Source organism: Orcinus orca, chromosome 19 (assembly GCF_937001465.1).
Source record: "Orcinus orca chromosome 19, mOrcOrc1.1, whole genome shotgun sequence".
NCBI lineage: Eukaryota > Metazoa > Chordata > Mammalia > Artiodactyla > Delphinidae > Orcinus > Orcinus orca.
The window spans coordinates 27882461-27904766 of NC_064577.1; the positions used below are offsets into that span (position 1 = coordinate 27882461).

Consider the following 22306-nt stretch of genomic DNA (forward strand, 5'->3'; position numbering starts at 1 on the left):
TTCAAGTCTCAGAGCTGCTGTCACTTACTAACCAAATGACCTTGGGCAAGTTACTTAATCTCTCTAAGCTTTATACTTTCCTTGATTTATAAAATGGAGATAAAAACAGTCCTTGGTTCCTGGAGCCCTGAGGTTTAGATCAGATAATACATGCAAAGCATTTAACACCTAACATTTTGGGGGCAGGGCTGTACCTGCAGCTATGGCTGTTAACTTACTCAGTGGGCATCTTCCATGTGTCAGACTTGTACTAGGAACTGCTAAGTTAAATCTTATTTAATGCTTATAGCAACCCTATGAGGTAGCTCTTATTATCTCTATGTTACAGGTAAGGAAACTGAGTCTCAGAGAAGTAATAATTTGCCCCAGGGCATGCAGAGTTAGTTATAGTCAAAAGGGAAGTGTGAAAAAAGAATCTGAAAAAAAAATAGCTATATATGTATGTATAACTGAATCACTTTGCTGTACACCTGAAACGAACACAACATGTAAATCAACTGTAGTTCAAGAAAAACAAATAAAGGTTTTTTTTTAGAAGGGAAGCATGATATACAAGAAGACATGTACTAGAAGAAAAGGATGGGAGTGGGCAAGGGAGCTGCAGAACGTGTGCAGGCAGTGGGCAGGGAAGCAGCTCCACTGGAATAACTGCGTTTTCACTTTCTGGGGAGGAAGAGGGAGTTGCCTCTGAGCCCGTCTCTTGTACACCTGCCAGTCTTTCCCAGGAAAGGACAGATTCTTTGGGGTTTGTTGGGTGTATATCCCAGTGCCCTCGTGTACTGGGTTGGATGATGTCTCTCAAAAATTCACAGCCACTCACCTGGAAACCCAGGTCATGACCTTATTTGGAAATAGGGTTTTTACAGACAAAATCAAAGTCAGGATTGACATGGGATCAGACTGGATTAAGATGGGCCCTAAATCAAATGAGAGTGTCCTTGTAAGAACCAGAAAAGGAAACATGGCAGGCGACTTAGGGACCATGGTGATGTGGAAATGGAGGCAGAGACTGGAGTGATGTGCCTACAAGCCAAGGATTGCCGGCAGCCTCCAGAAGCTGGGAGAGGCTGGAAGGATCCTTCTCTAGAGGCTTCAGAAAGAGTGTGGCTCTGACGACACCTGGATTTCAGACTTCTGGCCTCCAGAACTGTGAGAGATTAAATTTCCGTTCTTTGAAGGCTCCCAGTTTGTGAGAATTTGTTACAGCAGTGCAGGAAATTAACACACCATGTGTGAACTTTTGAGGGTAGTTCCTGGTGTCCAGGTGCCCGGCACACTCTGAGGTCCACAATGATGTTAGTAGGATAAGAGAAGGGACAGGGAAAGGACGCAGGAAGGGGGAAAGGTGGGCCAGGGTGGGTTTGGAAAGCCAGGGAGTATAATGCAAGTTTAAGGTAAACCACGGCTAGGAGCCAGGAATAGGGGTGAAGTCAGGAAATAAATGGGAGGTGAGGCTGGCTGAGCAAGGATCCATCTCCTCTCTGCCTGAGAACTGCAAATAAACGGGGCTGGTGACAAGTTCTTTATTAAAGAAAGATGGCGCATTCAATGAATGCATTGTTTGGTCGGCTTCCCTCTTCCACTTCAAGCTGCCCTCACCACCCCCACATCAGGGCCTGTGCCTGCACAGCTGTCCAGCAGACAATCTGAAACCACTCCCACGAAGCCATTCAACTTCTAGGTCAGAGCTGTGGTCAGGATGTGGGAGTAAAGCCAGGCTAGATGGTGGCCACGTATTGGCCTCTATGTCGTGACTCTGATCTTGGTGCCCCAGGGCCTGTGCTCTACCAGGATTCCCGTTGTCCAGGGCAAGCCAGCAGCACCTAGGTGACAAGGGAGGGGACTAAGGTTTCCCAGTAGCTTTTTGATTGAGAGGTTTCTTCCTGTCCCCACGCTCCACCAAAGGCTGTTGTCATAGCAACAGCCCTTCTAAGCTGGACAGCTCAGGAGCCTGAGTAGTGGGACTGTCCCTCAATCTGAGTGGTAGCTTGTCTCAAAGATGGTGACCAGGGACTTCCCTGGTGGCAGAGTGGTTAAGAATCCGCCTGCCAACGCAGGGGACACAGGTTCAAGCCCTGGTCCGGGAAGATCCCACATGCCACAGAACAACTGAGCCCATGCGCCACAACTACTGAGCCTGCGCTCTAGAGCCCTTAAGCCACAGCTACTGAGCCCGCGTGCCACAACAATTGAAGCCCACGAGCCTAGAGCCCATGCTCCACAGCAAGAGAAGCTACCGCATTGAGAAGCCTGTGCACCACAACAAAGAGTAGCCCCCGCTAGATGCAACTAGAGAAATCCCGCGTGCAGCAACAAAGACCCAACGTAGCCAAAAACAAATTAATTAATTAACTAAAAAAAAGATGGTGGCCATCAATTCCTGCCCTCCTATGTTCATACCACTGCCCCATTGGGAGGTAGAGTCCATTTCTCCACTCCCTTGTAGCCACACTGCCTTGTGACTGCTTTGACCAAGAGAATATGGCAGAAGGGACGCTGAGCCATATCCACACCCAACTCTTGAGAGGACTGGCCGTTTCTACCTGCTCCTGGAGTTGTGAGCTGCCACTTAAGAAGCCAGGACAGGAGATCGGTTCAAGACGGCGGAGTAGAAGGACGTGCGCTCACTCCCTCTTGCAAGAGCACCGGAATCACAACTAACTGCTGAACAATCATCGAAAGGAAGACACTGGAACTCACCAAAAAAGATACCCCACATCCAAAGACAAAGGAGAAGCCACAATGAGACGGTAGGAGGGGCACAATCACAATAAAATCAAATCCCATAACGGCTGGATGGGTGACTCACAAACTGGAGAACACTTATACCACGGAAGTCCACCCACTGGAGTGAAGGTTCTGAGCCCCACATAAGGCTTCCCAATCTGGGGGTCTGGCAACGGGAGGAGGAATTCCTAGAGAATCCGACTTTGAAGGCTAGTGGGATTTGATTGCAGGACTTCAAAAGGACTGGGGGAAACAGAGACTCTACTCTTGGAAGGCACACACAAAGTAGTGTGCACATCGGGACCCAGGGGAAGCAGCAGTGACCCCATAGAGGACTGAACCAGACCTACCTGCTAGTGTTGGAGGGTCTCCTGTAGAGGCGGGGGGTGGCTGTGTCTCACCATGAAGACAAGGACACTGGTAGCAGAAGTTCTGGGAAGTACTCCTTGGCATGAGCCCTCCCAGAGTCTGCCCTTAGCCCCACCAAAGAGCCGGGTAGGCTCCATTGCTGGGTCACCTCAGGCCAAACAACCAACAGAGAGGGAACCCAGCCTCACCCATCAGCAGACAAGTGGATTAAAGTTTTACTGAGCTCTGCCCACCAGAGCAACACCCAGCTCTACCCACCATCGGGAAGCTTGTACAGCCCTCTTAGATAGCCTCATCCACCAAAGGGCAGACAGCAGAAGCAAGAAGAACTACAATTCTGCAACCTGTGGAGGGAAAACCATATTCACTGAAAGACAGACAAGATGCAAAGGCAGAGGGCTATGTACCAGATGAAGGAACAAGATAAAACCCCAGAAAAACAACTAAATGAAGTGGAGATAGGCAACCTTCCAGAAAAAGAATTCAGAATAATGATAGTGAAGATGATCCAGGACCTCGGAAAAAGAATGGAGGCAAAGATCGAGAAGATGCAAGAAATGTTTAACAAAGACCTAGAAGAATTAAAGAATAAACAAACAGAAATGAACAATACAATAACTGAAATGAAAACTACACTAGAAGGAATCAATAGCAGAATAACTGAGGCAGAAGAACGGATAAGTGACCTGGAAGACAGAATGGTGGAATTCATTCCTGCAGAACAGAATAAAGAAAAAAGAATGAGAAGAAATGAAGACAGCCTAAGAGACCTCTGGGACAACATTAAACGCAACAACATTCGCATTATAGGAGTCCCAGAAGGAGGAGAGAGAGAGAAAGGACCCGAGAAAATATGTGAAGAGATTATAGTTGAAAATTTCCCTAACATGGGAAAGGAAATAGCCACCCAAGTCCAGGAAGTGCAGAGAGTCCCAGGCAGGAGAAACCCAAGGAGAAACACGCCGAGACACATAGTAATCAAACTGGCAAAAATTAAAGACAAAGAAAAATTATTGAAAGCAGCAAGGGAAAAATGACAAATAATATACACAGGAACTCCCATAAAGTTAACAGCTGATTTCTCAGCAGAAACTCTACAAGCCAGAAGGGAGTGGCATGATATACTTAAAGTGATGACAGGGAAGAACCTACAACCAAGATTACTCTACCTGGCAAGGATCTCATTCAGATACCACAGACAAATCAAAACCTTTACAGACAGGCAAAAGCTAAGAGGATTCAGCACCACCAAAAAAGCTCTACAACAAATGCTAAAGGAACTTCTTTAAGTGGGAAACACAAGAGAAGAAAAGGACCTACAAAAACAAACCCATAACAATTAAGAAAATGGTAATAGGAACATACATATCGATAATTACCTTAAACATGATTAAATGCTCCAACCAAAAGATGCAGGCTTGCTGAATGGATACAAAAATAAGACCCATCTATATGCTGTCTACAAGAGACCACTTCAGACCTAGGGACACATTCATACTGAAAGTGAGGGGATGGAAAAAGATAGTCCATGCAAATGGAAATCAAAAGAAACCTGGAGTAGCAATACTCATATCAGATAAAATAGACTTTAAAATAAAGAATGTTACAAGAGACAAGGAAGGACACTACATAATGATCAGGGATCAATCCAAGAAGAAGATATAACAATTATAAATATATATGCACCCAACATAGGAGCACCTCAATAATAAGGCAACTGCTAACAGCTATAAAAGAGGAAATCGACAGTAACACAATAAAAGTGGGGAACTTAAAATAAAATAAAATAAGATTTAAAAAAAAGACCCAATGCAGCCCAAAATAAATAAATAAAATTTTTTTAAAAAATAGTGGGGAACTTTACCACCTCACTTACACCAATGCACAGATCATCCAAACAGAAAATTAATAAGGAAACACAAGCTTTAAATGACACAAGAGACCAGATAGATTTAATTGATATTTATAGGACATTCCATCCAAAAACAGCAGATTACACTTTCTTCTCAAGTGTGCACGGAACATTCTCCAGGATACAACACATCTTGGGTCACAAATCAAACCTCAGTAAATTTAAGAAAATTGAAATCATATCAAGCATCTTTTCTGACCACAACGCTATGAGATTAGAAATCAATTACAGGGAAAAAAACGTAAAAAACACAAACACATGGACGCTAAACAATACTTTACTAAATAACCAAGAGGTCACTGAAGAAATCAAAGAGGAAATAAAAAAATACCTAGAGACAAATGATAATGAAAACACGACGATACAAAACCTATGGGATGCAGCAAAAGCAGTTCTAAGAGGGAAGTTTATAGCTATACAAGCCTACCTCAAGAAACAAGAAAAATCTCACATAAACAATCTAACCTTACACCTAAAGGAACTAGAGAAAGAAGAACAAACAAAACCCAAAGTTAGCAGAAGGAAAGAAATCATAAAGATCAGAGCAGAAATCAATGAAACAGAAACAAAGAAAACAATAGGAAAGATCAATAAAACTAAAAGCTGGTTCTTTGAGAAGATAAACAAAATTGATAAACCATTAGCCAGACTCATCAAGAAAAAGAGGGAGGACTTCCCTGGTGGTGCAGTAGTTAAGAATCCACCTGCCAATTCAGGGGACACAGGTTCGAGCCCTGGACCGGGAAGATCCCACATGCCGCAGAGCAACTAAGTCCATATACCACAACTACTGAGCCCACGTGCCGCAACTACTGAAGCAACTACTGAACAAGACAAGGATGTCCACTCTCATCACTATTATTCAACATAGTTTTGGAAGTCCTAGCCACAGCAATCAGAGAAGAAAAAGAAATAAAAGGAATACAAACTGGAAAAGGAGAAGTAAAACCGTCACTCTTTGCAGATGACATGGTAGTATACATGAGACAAGAATCCTAAAGATGCCACCAGAAAACTACTAGAGCTAATCAATGAATTTGGTAAAGTTGCAGGATACAAAATTAATGCACAGAAATCTCTTGCATTCCTCTACACTAATGATGAAAAATTGGAAAGAGAAATTAAGGAAACACTCTCACTTACCATTGCAACAAAAAGAATAAAATACCTAGGAATAAACCTACCTAGGGAGACAAAAGACTTGTATGTCATAAACTATAAGACACTGTTGAATGAAATTAAAGATGATACAAACAGATGGAGAGATATACCATGTTCTTGGATTGGAAGAATCAATATTGTGAAAATGACTATACTACCCAAAGCAATCTACAGATTCAATGCAATCCCTATCAAATTACCAATGGCATTTTTTACAGAACTAGAACAAAAAATCTTAAAATTTGTATGGAGACACAAAAGGCCCCGAAGAGCCAAAGCAGTATTGAGGGGAAAAAACAGAGCTGGAGGAATCAGACTCCCTGACTTCAGACTATACTACAAAGCTACAGTAATCAAGAAAATATGGTACTGAAACAAAAACAGAAATATAGATCAATGGAACAGGATAGAAAGCCCAGAGATAAACCCACGTACCTATGGTCAACTAATCTATGACAAAGGAGGCAAGGATATACAATGGAGAAAAGACAGTCTCTTCAATAAGTGGTGCTGGGAAAACTGGACAGGTACATGTAAAACAATGAAATTAGAACACTCCCTAACACCATACACAAAAATAAACTCAAAATGGATTAGAGACATAAATATAAGACTGGACGCTATAAAACTCTTAGAGGAAAACATGGGAAGAACACTCTTTGACATAAACCGCAGAAAGATCTTTTTTGATCCACCTCCTAGAGTAATGGAAATAAAAACAAAAATAAACAAATGGGACCTAATGAAACTTAAAAGATTTTGCAAAGCTTTTAGGCAGAAGACCTAAATAGACATTTCTTCAAAGAGGACATACAGATGGCCAAGAAGCACATGAAAAGCTGCTCAACATCACTAACTATTAAAGAAATGCAAATCAAAACTACAATGAGGTATCACCTCACACCAGTTAGAATGGGCATCATCAGAAAATCTACAAACAACAAATGCTGGAGAGGGTGTGGAGAAAAAGGAACCCTCTTGCACTGTTGGTGAGAATGTAAACTGATACAGCCACTATGGAGAACAGTATGGAGGTTCATTAAAAAACTAAAAATAGAATGACCCAACAATCCCACTACTGGACATATACCCAGAGGAAACCTTAATTCAAAAAGACATATGCACCCCAATGTTCATTGCAGCACTATTTACAATAGCCACGTCATGGAAGCAACACAAATGCCCATCAACAGATGAATGGATAAAGAAGATGTGGTACATATATACAATGCAATATTACTCAGCCATAAAAAGGAACAAAATTGGGTCATTTGTAGAGATGTGGATGGATCTAGAGACTGTCATACAGAGTGAAGTAAGTCAGAAAGAGAAAAACAAATATCGTATATTAATGCATATGTGTGGAACCTAGAAAAATGGTTCAGATGAACCGGTTTGCAAGGCAGAAATAGAGACACAGATGTAGAGAACAAATGCATGGACACCAAGGGGGGAAAGTGGCGGGGGGTGGTGGTGGTGGTGGGATGAATTGGGAGATTGGGATTGACATATATACACTAATATGTGTAAAATGGATAACTAATAAGAACCTGCTATATAAAAAATAAATTAAATAAAATTCAAAAATTGAAAAAGGAAAAGAAGCCAGGGACATTAAGAATCTGCCTGCCAATGCAGGGGACATGGGTTCGCTTCCTGGTCCAGGAAGATCCCACATGCCACGGAGCAACTAAGCCCGTGTGCCACAACTACTGAAGCCCGCACACCTAGAGTCCGCATGCCACAACAAGAGAAGCCATCGCAATGAGAAGCCCGTACACTGCATCGAAGTGTAGCCCCTGCTCGCCTCAACTAGAGAAAGTCCGCTCGCAGCAACGAAGACCCAACACAGTCAAAAATTAATTAATTAATTAATTAAAAAAAAAAAAAAGGAAGCCAGGGACATACCACTGGACAGAGAGGTCACGTGGGGGAACCCTGAGCTTCCACCTCGGACATCCAGCCCAGTTGGGCCTTCAGATGACCACAGCCCCAGGTGCTCTCTGATACAGCTGCACAGAGGCCCCACTCCCATGGCCGAGGAAGAATGGGCCAACTGAACCCCATCAACCCACACAACCATGAGAGATAAAAATATTGTTTTAAGCCTCTACATTTGGGAGTAGTTTTGTTTGTTTGTTTTTTGCAGTACGTGGGCCTCTCACCGTTGTGGCTTCTTCCGTCGCGGAGCACAAGCTCCGGACGCGCAGGCTCAGCGGCCATGGCTCACGGGCCCAGCCGCTCTGCAGCATGAGGGATCTTCCCAGACCAGGGCACGAACTGGCGTCCCCTGCATCGGCAGGCGGACTCTCAACCACTGCGCCACCAGGGAAGCCTGGGAGGTAGTTTGTTTACGCAGCTCTCAGAGGTAGGAATACTCTGAAAGAGTTACCCCAGTCTTATTCACTGGCTACTTTGGGGCAACTGAACCCCCCACCCCCACCCCATACTCCAAGTCCATGATCCCTCACTGATGACTTGGCCCAGTGGTCTCCCTGGTAACCGGCCCTGGTTACGAGGCTGAGTTGTTGGCTGGTGTTGCTCCTCCTAGGATTGGTAGAGGAAACCTTTACATTAAAATCAACGAATAGGGCTTCCCTGGTGGCGCAGTGGTTGAGAATCCGTCTGCCGATGCATGGGACGCGGGTTCGTGCCCCGGTCCGAGAAGATCCCACATGCCGCGTAACGGCTGGACCCGTGAGCCATGGCCGCTGAGCCTGCGCGTCCAGAGCCTGTGCTCCGCAGCGCGAGAGGCCACAACAGTGAGAGGCCCGCGTACCGCAAAGAAAAAAAAAAAAAATCAACAAATATTTGTAAAGTAACTGGGAGGTCTGTGGCGCTCTGAGGAGCTCAAAGAGACATACAACACTCTTTGTTTGAAGAGCATTAAATAGCTTAGCAAGCATGCTAACTTACTGAACATCATCTTCCCCGTGATAACCATGAAAGCACAAGGCAGACATCATTCCTTTTGTTCCTGAACAGGAAAGTACACAAGACCACACAAATAGAAGCAGTGGAGCTAGGGCTGAGAGCCAAGTCACCTGGCTACCTGTCCACAGCCCTCCTTTGCGCTGTACCATGATTGTCCCCAAACCATCCAGATAGTAGTCTGGGGCTCGGTCAGGCCCTTTTCCCAGGTCAGAGGAACAGAAAACTGGGGGGGAGAGAAAGTGACCACAGGTGCAACATATGTGTTATAATTATGGGCCCTAAACTTACTTTCCTGGGTTCTGCCCTTAGTTGTAATAATTTGGCAGTTACTTACCTTGCTGAGCCTGTCTCTGCCCCTATAAAGGGAGATGCACTTCTGCAGAGAGCTGCTGTGAACCCAGCGGGAGGGCGGGCTTTTGCGACTGTCTCCAAGGACAGAGCACGTGGAAGTGGCCCTTGGCGATTCTGGAAGCTAGGTCAGCAAATGCAAGCTCTCCGCCTTGCTCTGCATGAGGAGTGTGACCTCCCCTGGCAGCCATGCTGTGAGGAAGCCCAAATCAGCCACATGGGGAGAACCGCCCAGCCAAGCCTTTCCCAAATTCCTAACCCAAAGAAACCATGAAAGATAAGAAGATGGCGGCTGTTGCTTGAAGTCACTACGTTTGGGGGTTATTTGCTGCACAGCAATAGATAACTGGAAGAGACTGGGTTGGTGGGGGGGCAGTTAGTGGGTTGAATGGTGTCTCTACCTCCCCTTCTCCCCAGCCAAAAAAAAAACCCAAACAAACAAGAAAAGATACATTCCTCTGGAACCTCAGAATGTGACCCTATTTGGAATAAGGGTCTTTGCAGATATAAAGATAAAGATCTTGAGGGAGTTCCCTGGTGGTCTACTGGTTAGGATTCAACACTTTCACTGCCGTGGCCTGGGTTCAGTCGCTGGTTGGGGAACTGAGATCCCGCAAGCCCCACGGCACAGCCAAGAAAAAAGACAAAGATCTTGAAATGAGATCATCCTGGATTGGGATGGGCCCTACATCCAGTGACAAGTGTCCTTATAAGAGACAGAAAAGAAGACACAGAGACACAGGTGCTGTGAAGCCAGAGCAGAGATTGGAATGAGGCTGCCACCAGCCAAGGCATGCCTGGAGTCACCAGAGCTATAAAAGGCAAGGAAAGAAAGAAAAATAAATTTTAAAAAAGGCAAGGAAGGAGGCTTCCCTGGTGGCGCAGTGGTTGAGAGTCCGCCTGCTGATGCAGGGGACACGGGTTCGTGCCCCGGTCCGGGAAGATCCCACATGCCGCGGAGCGGCTGGGCCCGTGAGCCATGGCCGCTGAGCCTGCGCGTCCGGAGCCTGTGCTCCACAACGGGAGAGGCCACAGCGGTGAGATGCCCGCGTACCGCAAAAAAAAAAAAAAGGCAAGGAAGGATCCTCTCCCTAGAGCCTTCAAAGGGAGCATGGCCTTGCTGACACCTTGATTTTGGACTTCTAGCCTCCAGAACTGTGAGATGATACATTTCTGTTGTTTGAAGCCGCCCACTTTGTGGTACGGCTTCCCTGGCAAACTCATACAGCATATTTACATCTATTCTTTGATTTGCTCCTCCCAACTGCATGTTACTGTCTGTGATGGTCAGCCTCCATGATGGCCCCAGCGGTCCCACCTCCTGGCATTCACTTCTCTGTGTAGTTCTTTTCCACACTGAATAGGGCTGACCTGTGTCACTAAGCAGATAGGGTAGGGGGTCCCTGGAGAAAGAGAACCAGGCATGGCTTTCTTGACAGAAGAGAAGCCATTTAAAAAAAAATTGCTTTTAATTAATTTATTTTTATTTTTGGCTGCGTTGGGTCTTTGTTGCTGTGCACAGGCTTTCTCTAGTTGCAGTGAGCAGGGGCTACTCTTCGTTGCTGTGTGCGGGCTTCTCATCGCGGTGGCTTCTCTTGTTGCGGAGCACAGGCTCTAGGCACGCGGGCTTCAGTAGTTGTGGCACACGGGCTCAGTAGTTGTGGCACACGGGCTTAGCTGCTCCACAGCGTGTGGGATATTCCCAGACCAGGGCTCGAACCCGTGAGTCCTGCATTGGTAGGCAGATTCCTAACCACTGCACCACCAGGGAAGTCCGAGAAGCCATTTTTGGTCAAAGCCATTTCGTGATCTAAGCCTGGCCACAGTGCTTGCCCTTGAACAGGTCACAGTAATTAATGGTCTTAAGGGAACAAAAGAATGCAGAGACAAAGAACTGTTATCAGGCAAGAGAATTAACAATAGTAAAGATAATATATCAGTTGCAAAGACTGCCAGTTCGGTTTCAATGGTAAAGATTAGCCTGAGGTGCTCAACCACTGAATCAATGGCACCTAAGGGGTGACGATGACCTTTCGTGACTTCTATCCACTAAAGCTTGGACTCTGTCCGCTGCCCAAGCCCTTCATGAAAATGCATGTACCCTTAGCTTAAACCTTCCATAAATTTGCTGTTCAGAGAGACACTGCTTTGGGAAAGATCCTTGGTGTTCTCCTTACTTGTTGCAGGTAATAAGTCCTTTCTTCTCCTGATCTTTGGCTTGACTGTGTCTTTCGGCTTGAACCTCCACCAAGAGGCGAACCCGGTTTTTGGGTAACATAACCAATAAGATCTCGTGCCAACAGCAGTGCGTGCCTTCCATGATCCAGTCACTATGTTCAGTTTCTGCCTTGCTCTCTCTCGGAACACTTGCACTGGGAAAAGCCCACAGCCTGAGGCCAATCAAACCATCTGTGGAGAGTTCTTGTGATGAGGAACTGAGGCCTCCAGCCAACAACCAGCTCCATGTGAGGGCGCCATCTTGGAAGCAAATCCCCCAGCCCCAGTCCAGTTATTTATTTATTTCGCTGCTTTGGCTCTTAGCACTCGGGATCTTTTGTTGAGGCGCGTGGGCTTCTCTAGCTGTGGCACGTGGGCTTAGTACCCCAACCAGGGATCAAACCTGGGTTCCCTGCATCAGAAGGCGGATTCTTAACCACTGGACTACCAGGGAAGTCTCCCAGCAGACATGTTGGCTGCAGCCTCATGAGACACTTCAAACCGGACCTCCTAGATAATCCACTCCCTGATTCCTGACTCCCAGAAACTGTGTCCTAATAAATGTTTATTGCTTTTGTGCCAATACATTTCACGGTAATTTGTTACGGAGCACTAGGTAGCAAATATGTGTTTTCGTATCTCAACCGAGGCAGTGTGCATGGTAAGTTAAGAGTACAAGTTCCGAAAAAACAAAAAAGAGTACAAGTTCTGGAGTCAACTATCACTTACCAGTTATTGACTCTGAACAAGTTACTTTGGCTTCTTTGAGTTTCCTCATTTTATAAGCATGTAGAACAATTGTATCCACTTTAGAGACTGTTGGGAGGATCAAAGGAGTTAATGCATAACTTTTAACAGTCCCTGGCACATAGTAAACATTAGCTATTGTTATTATATGGGTGAGAAAACAGCTGCTCAGCGGCTGGGCTGAGTCCTGGACCCAGGTCTCCTGACTTCCTGCCCCGTGCTCATAGCTTAATTGAATGCCTGGGGATAGATGCCCCGTGAGTCTATAATTTCTATCATTCTCTCCCCCTGCAGCTGGCCGTTCTAGCTGCAAAGCCCTGTCAACAGCTGGCTGCACACATTGTGCTGGTCGTGGGGAGACAGCCAGTAGGAGTCAGACTGTGATCCAGCCCCCAGAGAGAACTCCTCAGCCTTTGCAGGAGGCGTGTTAAGAAGGCATGCAAGAAGGATCCCTGGTGGTCCGGTGGTTAAGGCTCCACGCTTCAATGCAGGGGGCACGGGTTCAATCCCTGGTCGGGAAACTAAGATCCCATGCGCCGCGCGGCAAAAAAAAATTAATTAATTAATTTTAAAAAAAGAAAGGCATGCAAGAGCAGGCAGCAGCAGGCTGGGCACCATCTGAGGGGGCTGTTCTGGATCACATTTCGTTGCCAGGGTGGGTCCAAGAACAGGAATGAGCCTTGGTTAGGAATGGCCAAGAGAATGGGACCGCCGTTTTGAAATGCAATACGGTATTAGGGCGAAAGTGTTGTCAGGGGTAAATCTCTCTGCACGGCTGCTTTCGTTTAAGCAGATCAAAATGACCTTGGAGGGGCTTCCCTGGTGGCACAGTGGTTCAGAGTCCGCCTGCCAGTGCAGGGGATACGGGTTCGTGCCCCGGTACGGGAGGATCCCACGTGCCGCGGAGCGGCTGGGCCCGTGAGCCACAGCTGCTGAGCCTGCGCGTCCGGAGCCTGTGCTCCGCAGCGGGAGAGGCCACAACAGTGAGAGGCCCGCGTACCGAAGGAAAAAAGAAAAAAAAATGACCTTGGACAAGCAGAGGCCAAGGAGCCTTAAGTCTGTGGCTCCTGCCCCACATCTGATAATAGGAAACAGTGAATGCCTGCAGTAAATGAGGCAATGGGGAAAAAAATCAGAAATAAGAAAAAGCAGCGGCATGTGAAGTTTGCCTTTGAATGAGCAGTGTCACCTATGAAAATTGGATGCAAAGAATTTCCAGGTGTGCTTGTAGCTTTCCAAAGACTCCTCGTGGCAAGTGTAGCCTTGTGGAAGATATCAAGTGAGGTTACTGGGTGTGGTTTTTCCAAAACTGTCACTGAAGCGTGGTAGAATACGCCGCCCCAAAATATGCCACTTAGGCGCAAGGATTATCTTGAGAAACAGCACACAGAGGAGAAACTCTAGAAGCAGAGCCGCAATTACCCTTTGGTAAGAGAAATTGACATTGATAGGGGAAATCTCCATTTGTAGTGGTGTCTCCCACTCTGTGCCAGGAAAAGAAGGGTGGCTCTAAATCCTGACAGTCTTATCAGTGGAGAAGGTGTTGACAGAAACCTTCATAACCTTACTCTTGTTTATCACAATGCTTTTCCTTTCTCCCTTTTTTTTTTTTTTTTAAATCTTTTGGCCATGGCACGTGGCAAGTGGGATCTTAGTTCTCCGATCAGGGACCGAACCCACGACCCCTGCATTGGCAGCGTGGAGTCTTAACCACTGGACCACCAGGGAAGTCCCCAACACCTCTCTTTTGTCTTAAGCTGAAGATGGTATCTAAGTCTGAATTCTAAGCCACCTCTTTGAGCTACTCGCTTTTCCCCTGGTTATTCCCCATGTATACATGAGGTAAACATGTGAATAAACATGTTTGTTTTTCTCTTGTTAATGTATCTTTTGCTACAGAGTTCCCAGCAGAGAACTTAGAAGAGTAGAGGGAAAATTACTTGCCCATAACAGCACCCAAGGCCCTCACTTCATCTGACCTGCATTTTCTCTGGAGCTCTACCACGTCCACAAAGAGGAGTCTGGGTGAGAAGGGGCAAGACCAGACATCAACGGAAAATAATTCAAGATAACTGCCTGTGACCTCCAGGGAGAGGAAACCTACAAGGGGTCAGCTCCTGAAAAATGTTTCTGAGGGCTGGTCTTTGGGGCTGGCGCACAACTTTCTTCTTGCTCTCTGGTCCCCCTCCCACCTCCGGGACCCTCATCTTCCAACAGACAAGAGTCTGGGGGCTTCAGATTATGGGTCTGCCCAATGCCTCTCACTGCAGCCTTGCGCCCCTGAGGACTCCACATTCTAACGCCCTCTCATTACTTCTCTCTCCATGAAAACCCCGCTGCCGGGAGTGTGTTCATTTAATCACGCTGCTCTCCAACCACTCACCCTCCGGTCGGCTACTGTTCCTCGGCCCCAGTTCTTTTCATCACTTTGCGTTCCTGGGAAGCGTCTGCTTGTCTTCAAGATAGATTTGTATTTCGGTGACTCTCAAATTCTATGAGACACAAGCATCGCTTGGAGAACTTGTTAAAATACAGGATCTGGGGCAGATTCAGAAAATCTATAGTCTTTTCTAAATTTTTATTTTATTTTATTTATTTGGCTGCCTTGGGTCTCAGTTGCGGCACACGGGCTCCAGAACGTGCGGGCTCAGTAGTTGCAGCGCAGGCTTAGTTGCCCCGCGGCATGTGGGATCTTCGTTCCCCGACCAGGGATTGAACCTGTGTCCCCTTCATTGGAAAGCAGATTCTTAACCACTGGACCGCCAGGGAAGTCCATTCATTTTTATTTTATATTGGAATACAGTTGATTAACAATCTTGTGTTAGTTTCAGGTGTACAGCAAAGTGATTCAGTTATACATATACATGTATCTATTCTTTTCCAAATTCTTTTCCCATTTAGGTTATTACAGAATATTGAGCAGAGTTCCCTGTGCTATAGAAAATCTATAGTCTATAGTCTTGATAATAAGCTCTAGGTTATGATGAGACTTGAACTCCGAGGAACCATGCCCTAACTGGGATGATTTCAGACCAGACTGGAAAATATTTGGCAGACAAATGAATAAAGACAAAGGAAGAGAAGCCTAATAGTGACTTCCCGATCCTTAGTCATGCCTTCAACACAGGAGGGCCAAAGGGTGGATGTGCGAAGGAACAGAAAACTGCAAGGCTCTCATTTCCTGGAACGCATCCCTTGTGGGTCTGTTCTGTGCTTCCCACCCTGGCTCCACCCTTATGTTGCAGGAAGGGGGACCCCTTCCAGGGCCCGAGAGTGGGCTCTTGTCTAACACTTGGAAATGAATTGTCCGAGCAGACACACGTGCTGACAAAGCAAGAGACTTTTTTTTTAAATCTATTTTTTAAAATAAATTTATTTATTTATTTTTGGCTGTGTTGGGTCTTCATTGCTGCGAGCGGGCTTTCTTTAGTTGCGGTGAGCGGGGGCTACTCTTCGTTATGGTGCGTGGGCTTCTCATTGCGGTGGCTTCTCTTGCTGCGGAGCCTGGGCTCTAGGCGTGCAGGCTTCAGTAGTTGTGGCATGCGGGCTCAGTAGTTGTGGCTCACGGGCTCTACAGCACAGGCTCCGTAGTTGCGGTGCACGGGCTTAATTGCTCCGTGGCATGTGGGATCTTCCCGGACCAAGGATCGAACCCATGTCCCCTACACTGGCAGGCAGATTCTTAACGACTGCACCACCAGGGAAGCCCAAAGCAAGAGACTTTAATGGGAAAGGGCACCCGGATGGAGAGCCAGCGGGGTAAGGGAACCCGGGAGAACTGCTCTGCCACGTGGCTCGCAGTCTCAGGTTTTATGGTGATGGGGTTAGTCTCCCGGTTGGCTGTGGCCAATCACTCTGACGCAGGGTCCTTCCTGGTGGCTCGCGCATGGCTCAGCCAAGATGGATTCCAGCGAGAAGGATTCTGGGAGGTTGGTAGGACATATGCGCTGGCGTCTGCTCTCTCCTTTTGACCTTTCCCAAATCCTTCCAGTTGGTGGTAGCTTGTTAGTTCCATGTTCCTTACCAGGACCTCCTGTTATAAGATAACTCATGCAAGTGATTACTATCTTGCCTGGTCAGGGCAGGTGGCTTCGGCCAGTGGTTTCCCCAACACGCTCATCCTCCAATGGCCCTCACTCCCCAAAAAGCAGGGAAGCTGCCCACCTGGCTGTGACAACACAGAATCCTTCACGGGCCATCCGCGCCAGTTGTGTTTTTCCACCTTCCTCTCCTCATAGGTGACTTGAACAATTCTTGGTTTGACCTTGGTTCTCAAGGGCAGTGTGCATCATTAATCATATTTGGCAGTGGGGAGAGGGGATTTTTACAGACAGCCACTTAGGCTTCTTCTTGGCTAGAGACTCAAATTCCATAGCCCAGAATGGAACCGAGAAATCTGCTTTTTAAACAAACACAACAACGGACCCTGAAGCTGTGCGCTGAAGTCTGGGAAAGCCTAAGGACAAGCTTGTTTCCATTTTTGTGAGTTGCTTTCTCCCTACACAGACTGGCAGCGGAGGAAGACGAGCCTGGGACCGGAAGGTCCCAAATCACTGGTCACTCCAGCCAAGGGTTCTCAGATCCGTGGTTTCATGTAATCTCTGCAGCAATCAACAGGGGAAGAGGAGCAGGGATTATCACCTCATTTTACAGATGAGCAAGTTCTGTGCTCTTTGGACAACTCTGTTGCCCTTTCCAGCTCTAAAACTCTATGATTTCATGGCAGGAGATCAAAACACCGGGCCTAAGCTTTACGTCCATCACTTGTGACCTTAGGTAGGCTCTCTTCCCAACTTGGCCTCCAGTTCCCACATGAGGATAATAAAACCAGGCATCATCTCAGGGGGCTTCTCTGAGGGCTCTCCCAAAACAGGTTAATCACGGGGGCTTAACTTTGTTGTAAATTGGGTTTGATTATGACCCTAGTCTTTTGTCACCCAAACTCAGTCTTCATACTTGATTGTTTGTACTGCAGAATCAGATCTTCCCATCTCAATTTAAGAAGGAAGGAAGGGAGGGAGGGAGGGAGGGAGGGAGGGAGAAGGCTCTCAGAGGAAATTCATCATTGGATTTAAATTTGAGGGACTGCACCAGAATGCCAGTGGATGGGTTAGTGTGGCAGAGTGGGTATGAGGACAAACTATAAAACTAAAGGAAAATGACTACAGGTTGTGTGGTGTGAGTGACAGCAAGAATGAAGGCTGTTGTAGCCAAGGGCTGAAGTATAGATTGTTTATGGCCCGTCCCCACTTTAGCAAAACCACAACTGCTATTAAGACACTCAGATGCACCATCAGTGGTTCTGAACTTTGTATGATGATTTGAACTCTGCCTTATCATCGGAGGGAAAGCAAACAGCACGTCTACCAAAGGGGCTGAAATTTCAGCTGCTGCCAGGCGTCCCGGAGCTCCATCACAGTCCCAGAATAGCGCAGCTCGGTTCCCAGCAGCCTCGGGCTGCACCGCAGCAGCTGGGCTTCCGGCAACGGAGCTGGAGTCGAGCCTCAAGCAGCGGCCGGAACAGCTGGGACCGAACTCCACCCAGATGCCAGCTGGCTGGCACTGCCCTGCTGGAGGCGCCATGTCTGGTGAGTGCAGGCAATTCTGGCTCTCCTGTGGCACCCTGACTCTCCCCCTGTCCCCTTGGGGTCCTGGCTGAGTTTGAGAGGACCCTCAGGGTGCCCCCAAATCCCAGGCGAAGGGGTGGGGGCAGAGACCGTGTCTTTTGAAGGCTTTGGGTCATCTAGGCTGGTGGCTGGTGAGGCTGATGAAGGGCAGAGCCGTCCTGAAGGTGGGCAGGCTGCGGTGAGCACAGAGAGGACGTGACCACAGCGGGCTGGCGGCCACCGGGAGAACAGGGCTGAAGAAGGGAGAAAGGGCAGAGAGGGAGACACACAGCCCAGCCACAGGCCAGGCAGCTGCCCAGTGCAGTGCTGTCGTGAGGCTGGCTTCTGAAGGCGATGGGATTGTTGGGAGAAGGGAGAGGGGCTGAGAAGGAAGGCTGCAGACTAGACAGCTGGTCAGCTCTGTTTCCAATGTCCTTCTCCTGTACTGGCCCATGCAGAACCTTCATCTATTTATTCCCTCGCAAATTTTTTTTTTTTTTTTTTTTTTTGGCTGCACTGCACGCCATGCGAGATCTTCCCCGACCAGGGATAGAAAGTGTGACCCCTGCATGGAAGTGCGGACCACCAGGGAAGTCCCCCTGGCAAATACTGATCGAGGCCCTGTCACGGGCAAGGATGGACCAGGTACACATCTTTCCCTCAAAGAGCTTACACCCTGGTTGAAGACATGAGACATGTACATAAACAAACATTCGTAGAGCAGAAAATGAGCTACATAAGAGATACGAAAGCGCTTTGGGACATAGAACAGCGAAGTTAAAACCAGTCCAGCAGAGTTAAAACCAGTGGGTTCTAATCCAGGGCTAGTCCCTTAGCCTTTATGAACCTCAGTTTTTTGGGGTTTTTTTTGCGGTACACGGGCCTCTCACTGTTGTGGCCTCCGTTGCGGAGCACAGGCTCCGGACGCGCAGGCTCAGCGGCCATGGCTCACGGGCCCAGCCGCTCCGCGGCATGTGGGATCTTCCCGGACCGGGGCACGGACCCACGTCCCCTGCATCGGCAAGCGGACTCTCAACCACTGTGCCACCAGGGAAGCCCGAACCTCAGTTTGAAATTGAACTCCTAGGGTTGTCAAGATCAAATATATGTAAAAGACACGGAAAGTTGGACAGTGCTACACAGAGGTATAAACTATTATGGGTGTTGTTGCATTATTTGATCAGCCAGTGTTTGTGTGTCTCTGAGCTTCTTGGCCTGGGATTCTGGGAGGCGGGAATCTGAGTGTGGAGCTCAGGACAGCAGCCAGGCCAAGCCTAGACCCGGAGCCCACCCCTTCCCCCTAGAAAAGGCTGACGGCATGCCTCAGGTCTCGGCCCATCATTCCACCCATTTTATTATAGGTACAGAGCAGTATCCTGGGGGCTGCAGGGAAGGCTAGGCATGAAATCTGCTCCTCACTGAGCCTATCATGGAATTACAGAGGCCAGATATCTATGTATAAAATATAATTAACTGTGCAAAGCAGCACAAGATTGGCAAATTCATGCTAGAGGGGAAGCTTTGGGAGGGCAGAGGGAGGAGTTGTATGGGGCGGGGTCACCAGCAAAGGCTTCTGGGAGAAGCAGAGGCTTTAAAGGGGGAACGGTTTAGAGAGGCCGGGAAGGGGCACCCTGGATTGAGAGTGGGGGACATTGTGAGTGAAGCCACAGGAAGGTCAGTCCGGTGGCCAGGCCCAGAGCTGACCTCTCAGGCTGCAGTGGCCGTTTCCTGTGGGGAAGAGGAGGGAGAGGAGGTGGCCAGTCCAGGTTGAATGCAGGCTGCAGGGGCCTTAAATGCTGGGCAAGGGAGTTAGATCTTTTACTCAGAGGGAGTGGGAACCAGTGATGATCTTAGGAGCCAAGAATGCCAGGGGGATGTCAGTGAATGTCCCGCAGCAGAGGGGGTTTGCAGGTGACTGGAGGTGTCAGGGAACGGAAGGACGACTGCAGGCAGGGTGATTAGGTTGTGTGTGTGTAACCCCAGTGGGAGGGTGCGCCTGCCCTGAAATGTTCTCACAAGGGGGGCGTGGGGGGGTGTGAGGGGAGACTCTTCTTCAAGGAAGGGAAGGGGGACTAAACACTGCTGTGTACACATTTCTTTTCTGTTTTTGGAAGGGGCGGGTTGAGGGGCCTGAATCCCTGGACCCTGGTTCCTAGATTCACTCAGTCTATTGACGGAGGTTCTCCAGACCTGGGCAGCTCAGAAAATGCAGCTCTCTCCTTCTAACAGAGAGCTGGTTAGTGGCCACTGAGCCATGGGCAGGGAAGGGGGGAGAGGGAGAGGCAGGTTTTGTGGTCACCATGGACAGGCTCAGCGTCAGGTGACATTCCGGCAGGTTCTGCCCTAGGCCCGCTTCCGGGTACCCTCCCAGAGGGGCCATCCATGGGCAGCGGGTTGTGGCGAATGGGTGTTTATCTCACCTGCTCCCTGGCCCCTGGCTTCCTGCTTCTTAAGGGGCCACCTTGGTACCTGGGTCCTCTCAAAATGCCAGGTGGTATCAGGCTGCTCCAAGCCGGCAGTCCTAGGAGCTGAAGAGAAGAGGAAACTTAGCCAGACACCGCAGCCTGGGCAGGAACCAGTTAATGCGGAGCCTGGGAGCAAGGAGAGGTCAAACGCAAAATCTGTTTACCAGCTGGTTTGGGGACACCCAGCTGCCTAGTGCAAGATTCAGGCACCTACCTGTCAGGGGGCCAAGAGCCTCGCCCTCAGCTCAGCGAGGGACTACGTCTGCTCCACGGGGGCCAGGGGGCCAGGCGGCAAGACCAGGGGCACTCAACCCTCTAGGGAGGGAGAGCCGGCCTCCCAGTTCCCGGAGGAGGAAATGGCTCCTGAAAGAGATTCTGCACACTGAACCGGCAATCCAGGACCCCTGCTACCCAGGCAATAGGGAAGCCCCTCTAGGGAGCAGAACTGACCTCGAGCACCCCCGGGGCCAGCTCACCTGCTCCTCCAGTGCCCCAAGTTGGGTTGCCAAGGCCCCTACCCTGCATTCTAATGCAGGGCGTTGCCGGCCCAGGGGAGGTGGTGTCTCCAGCAGGTACTGGGCTTGCCTGCTTCCCAGGAAGGCCTGTGGCCAGTGGGCAAGGCAGGTACGGCCCTGTTTGCATGGTGTTTGCAGTGGTCCACCCCAGGGTGATGGGGAAGGTCAGCAGGGGGCTGCCCTCCAGGGGCCATGTCTCAACTCTTGCTGCTAGGGTTCAAACCATAGAATAAATGGATCTTCCGAGTGTCAGGTTCGGTGCCAGATACCGGGAACACCAAAACGAGTGAGACGTGTCCCTGCTATTGAGAGGACAAGAACTGAGAAGGCTAAGATACACCGAGATAAATGATAAATAAACAAATGCATAGTAGGCTGTGGGTAAACAGGGCAGCTCACCACGGTTCATTCTGGGGAAGGTGAGGAAAGCATGGCAGAGAAAGGGACATTGGAGCTGAGCTTTGAGGCTGGGCAGGTTTTAAAAACCTTTGGTCAGACAGGGAAAGGGGGTTGGGGGAGGAAAGGAATAGCACAGGAGAAGCCCAGAGCATGGCACAGCGAGGCTACTACAAGAGTTTGGATTAAACACTGCTAGAACTTTTTTTTTTTTTGGCCGCGATGCATGGCTTGCGGGACCTTAGTTCCCTGACCAGGGATTGAACCCGCGCCCCTGGCAGTGGAAGTGTGGAGTCCTAACCTCTGGACCACCAGGGAATTCCCACTTCTAGGCCTTTTTAACTGTCAGGGGACTAAGGCTCACAGGGGATGGACCAGGAAAGGAGAGGTTGATCACTGAGCATCTGAGTGTCAAGCTTGTGCGAGGCCCACTGTAGACATGGCTTCGTTGCAAGGATTGGGGGTGGTGCTATCCTGACCTCTTTATAGTAGAGGAAAGTGGGGCTCAGAGCAGTGAAGTGACTTGTCCAGGCCATACAACCGGCAAGTGGCAAAGTTGCACCCCACCCTGGGCCTTGTCACTAGCTTAGACTCATGCGGCTCAAAAAGGAATTGTTCCAATGAATAAAGGTAGTTTCGATCAGCCGACGGCCAACAGGAACTCACACACCGTGCTGGGAAGGAGGGGTACAGACGCCGTCCACACAATCCATTGATCCAAGATCTATCTGAACAGTGGGAAGGCAGTGTCCCTATGGGACCGCTTCTCAAAGTGTTACCTTTTGGGGAAGATGGGAGTTCATAAAGGCTTACATGACGATGTATTATTACATTGGGCGAAGGGTACCTGGGGGCGTAGATGAGTCTGCGGTTGGAGTCTTTGACGCAATGGCGCCTCCCACCAAACTT

General features: G+C 48.4%; 1 protein-coding gene across 1 annotated transcript in view; it reads right to left on the bottom strand.

The window, feature by feature from the left end:
- LOC117203539 (translation initiation factor IF-2-like) overlaps positions 1–22306 on the bottom strand; it is a 25586-nt gene continuing 3280 nt past the window's right edge. Inside the window, exons 3-4 of the mRNA XM_049702035.1 lie at positions 20442–20549; positions 1–1823 (exon numbers count right to left, since the gene is read on the bottom strand). Coding sequence (XP_049557992.1) covers positions 1744–1823; positions 20442–20549 — 188 coding nt within the window. The 3' untranslated portion in view covers positions 1–1743. The remainder of the gene's footprint in view (positions 1824–20441; positions 20550–22306) is intronic.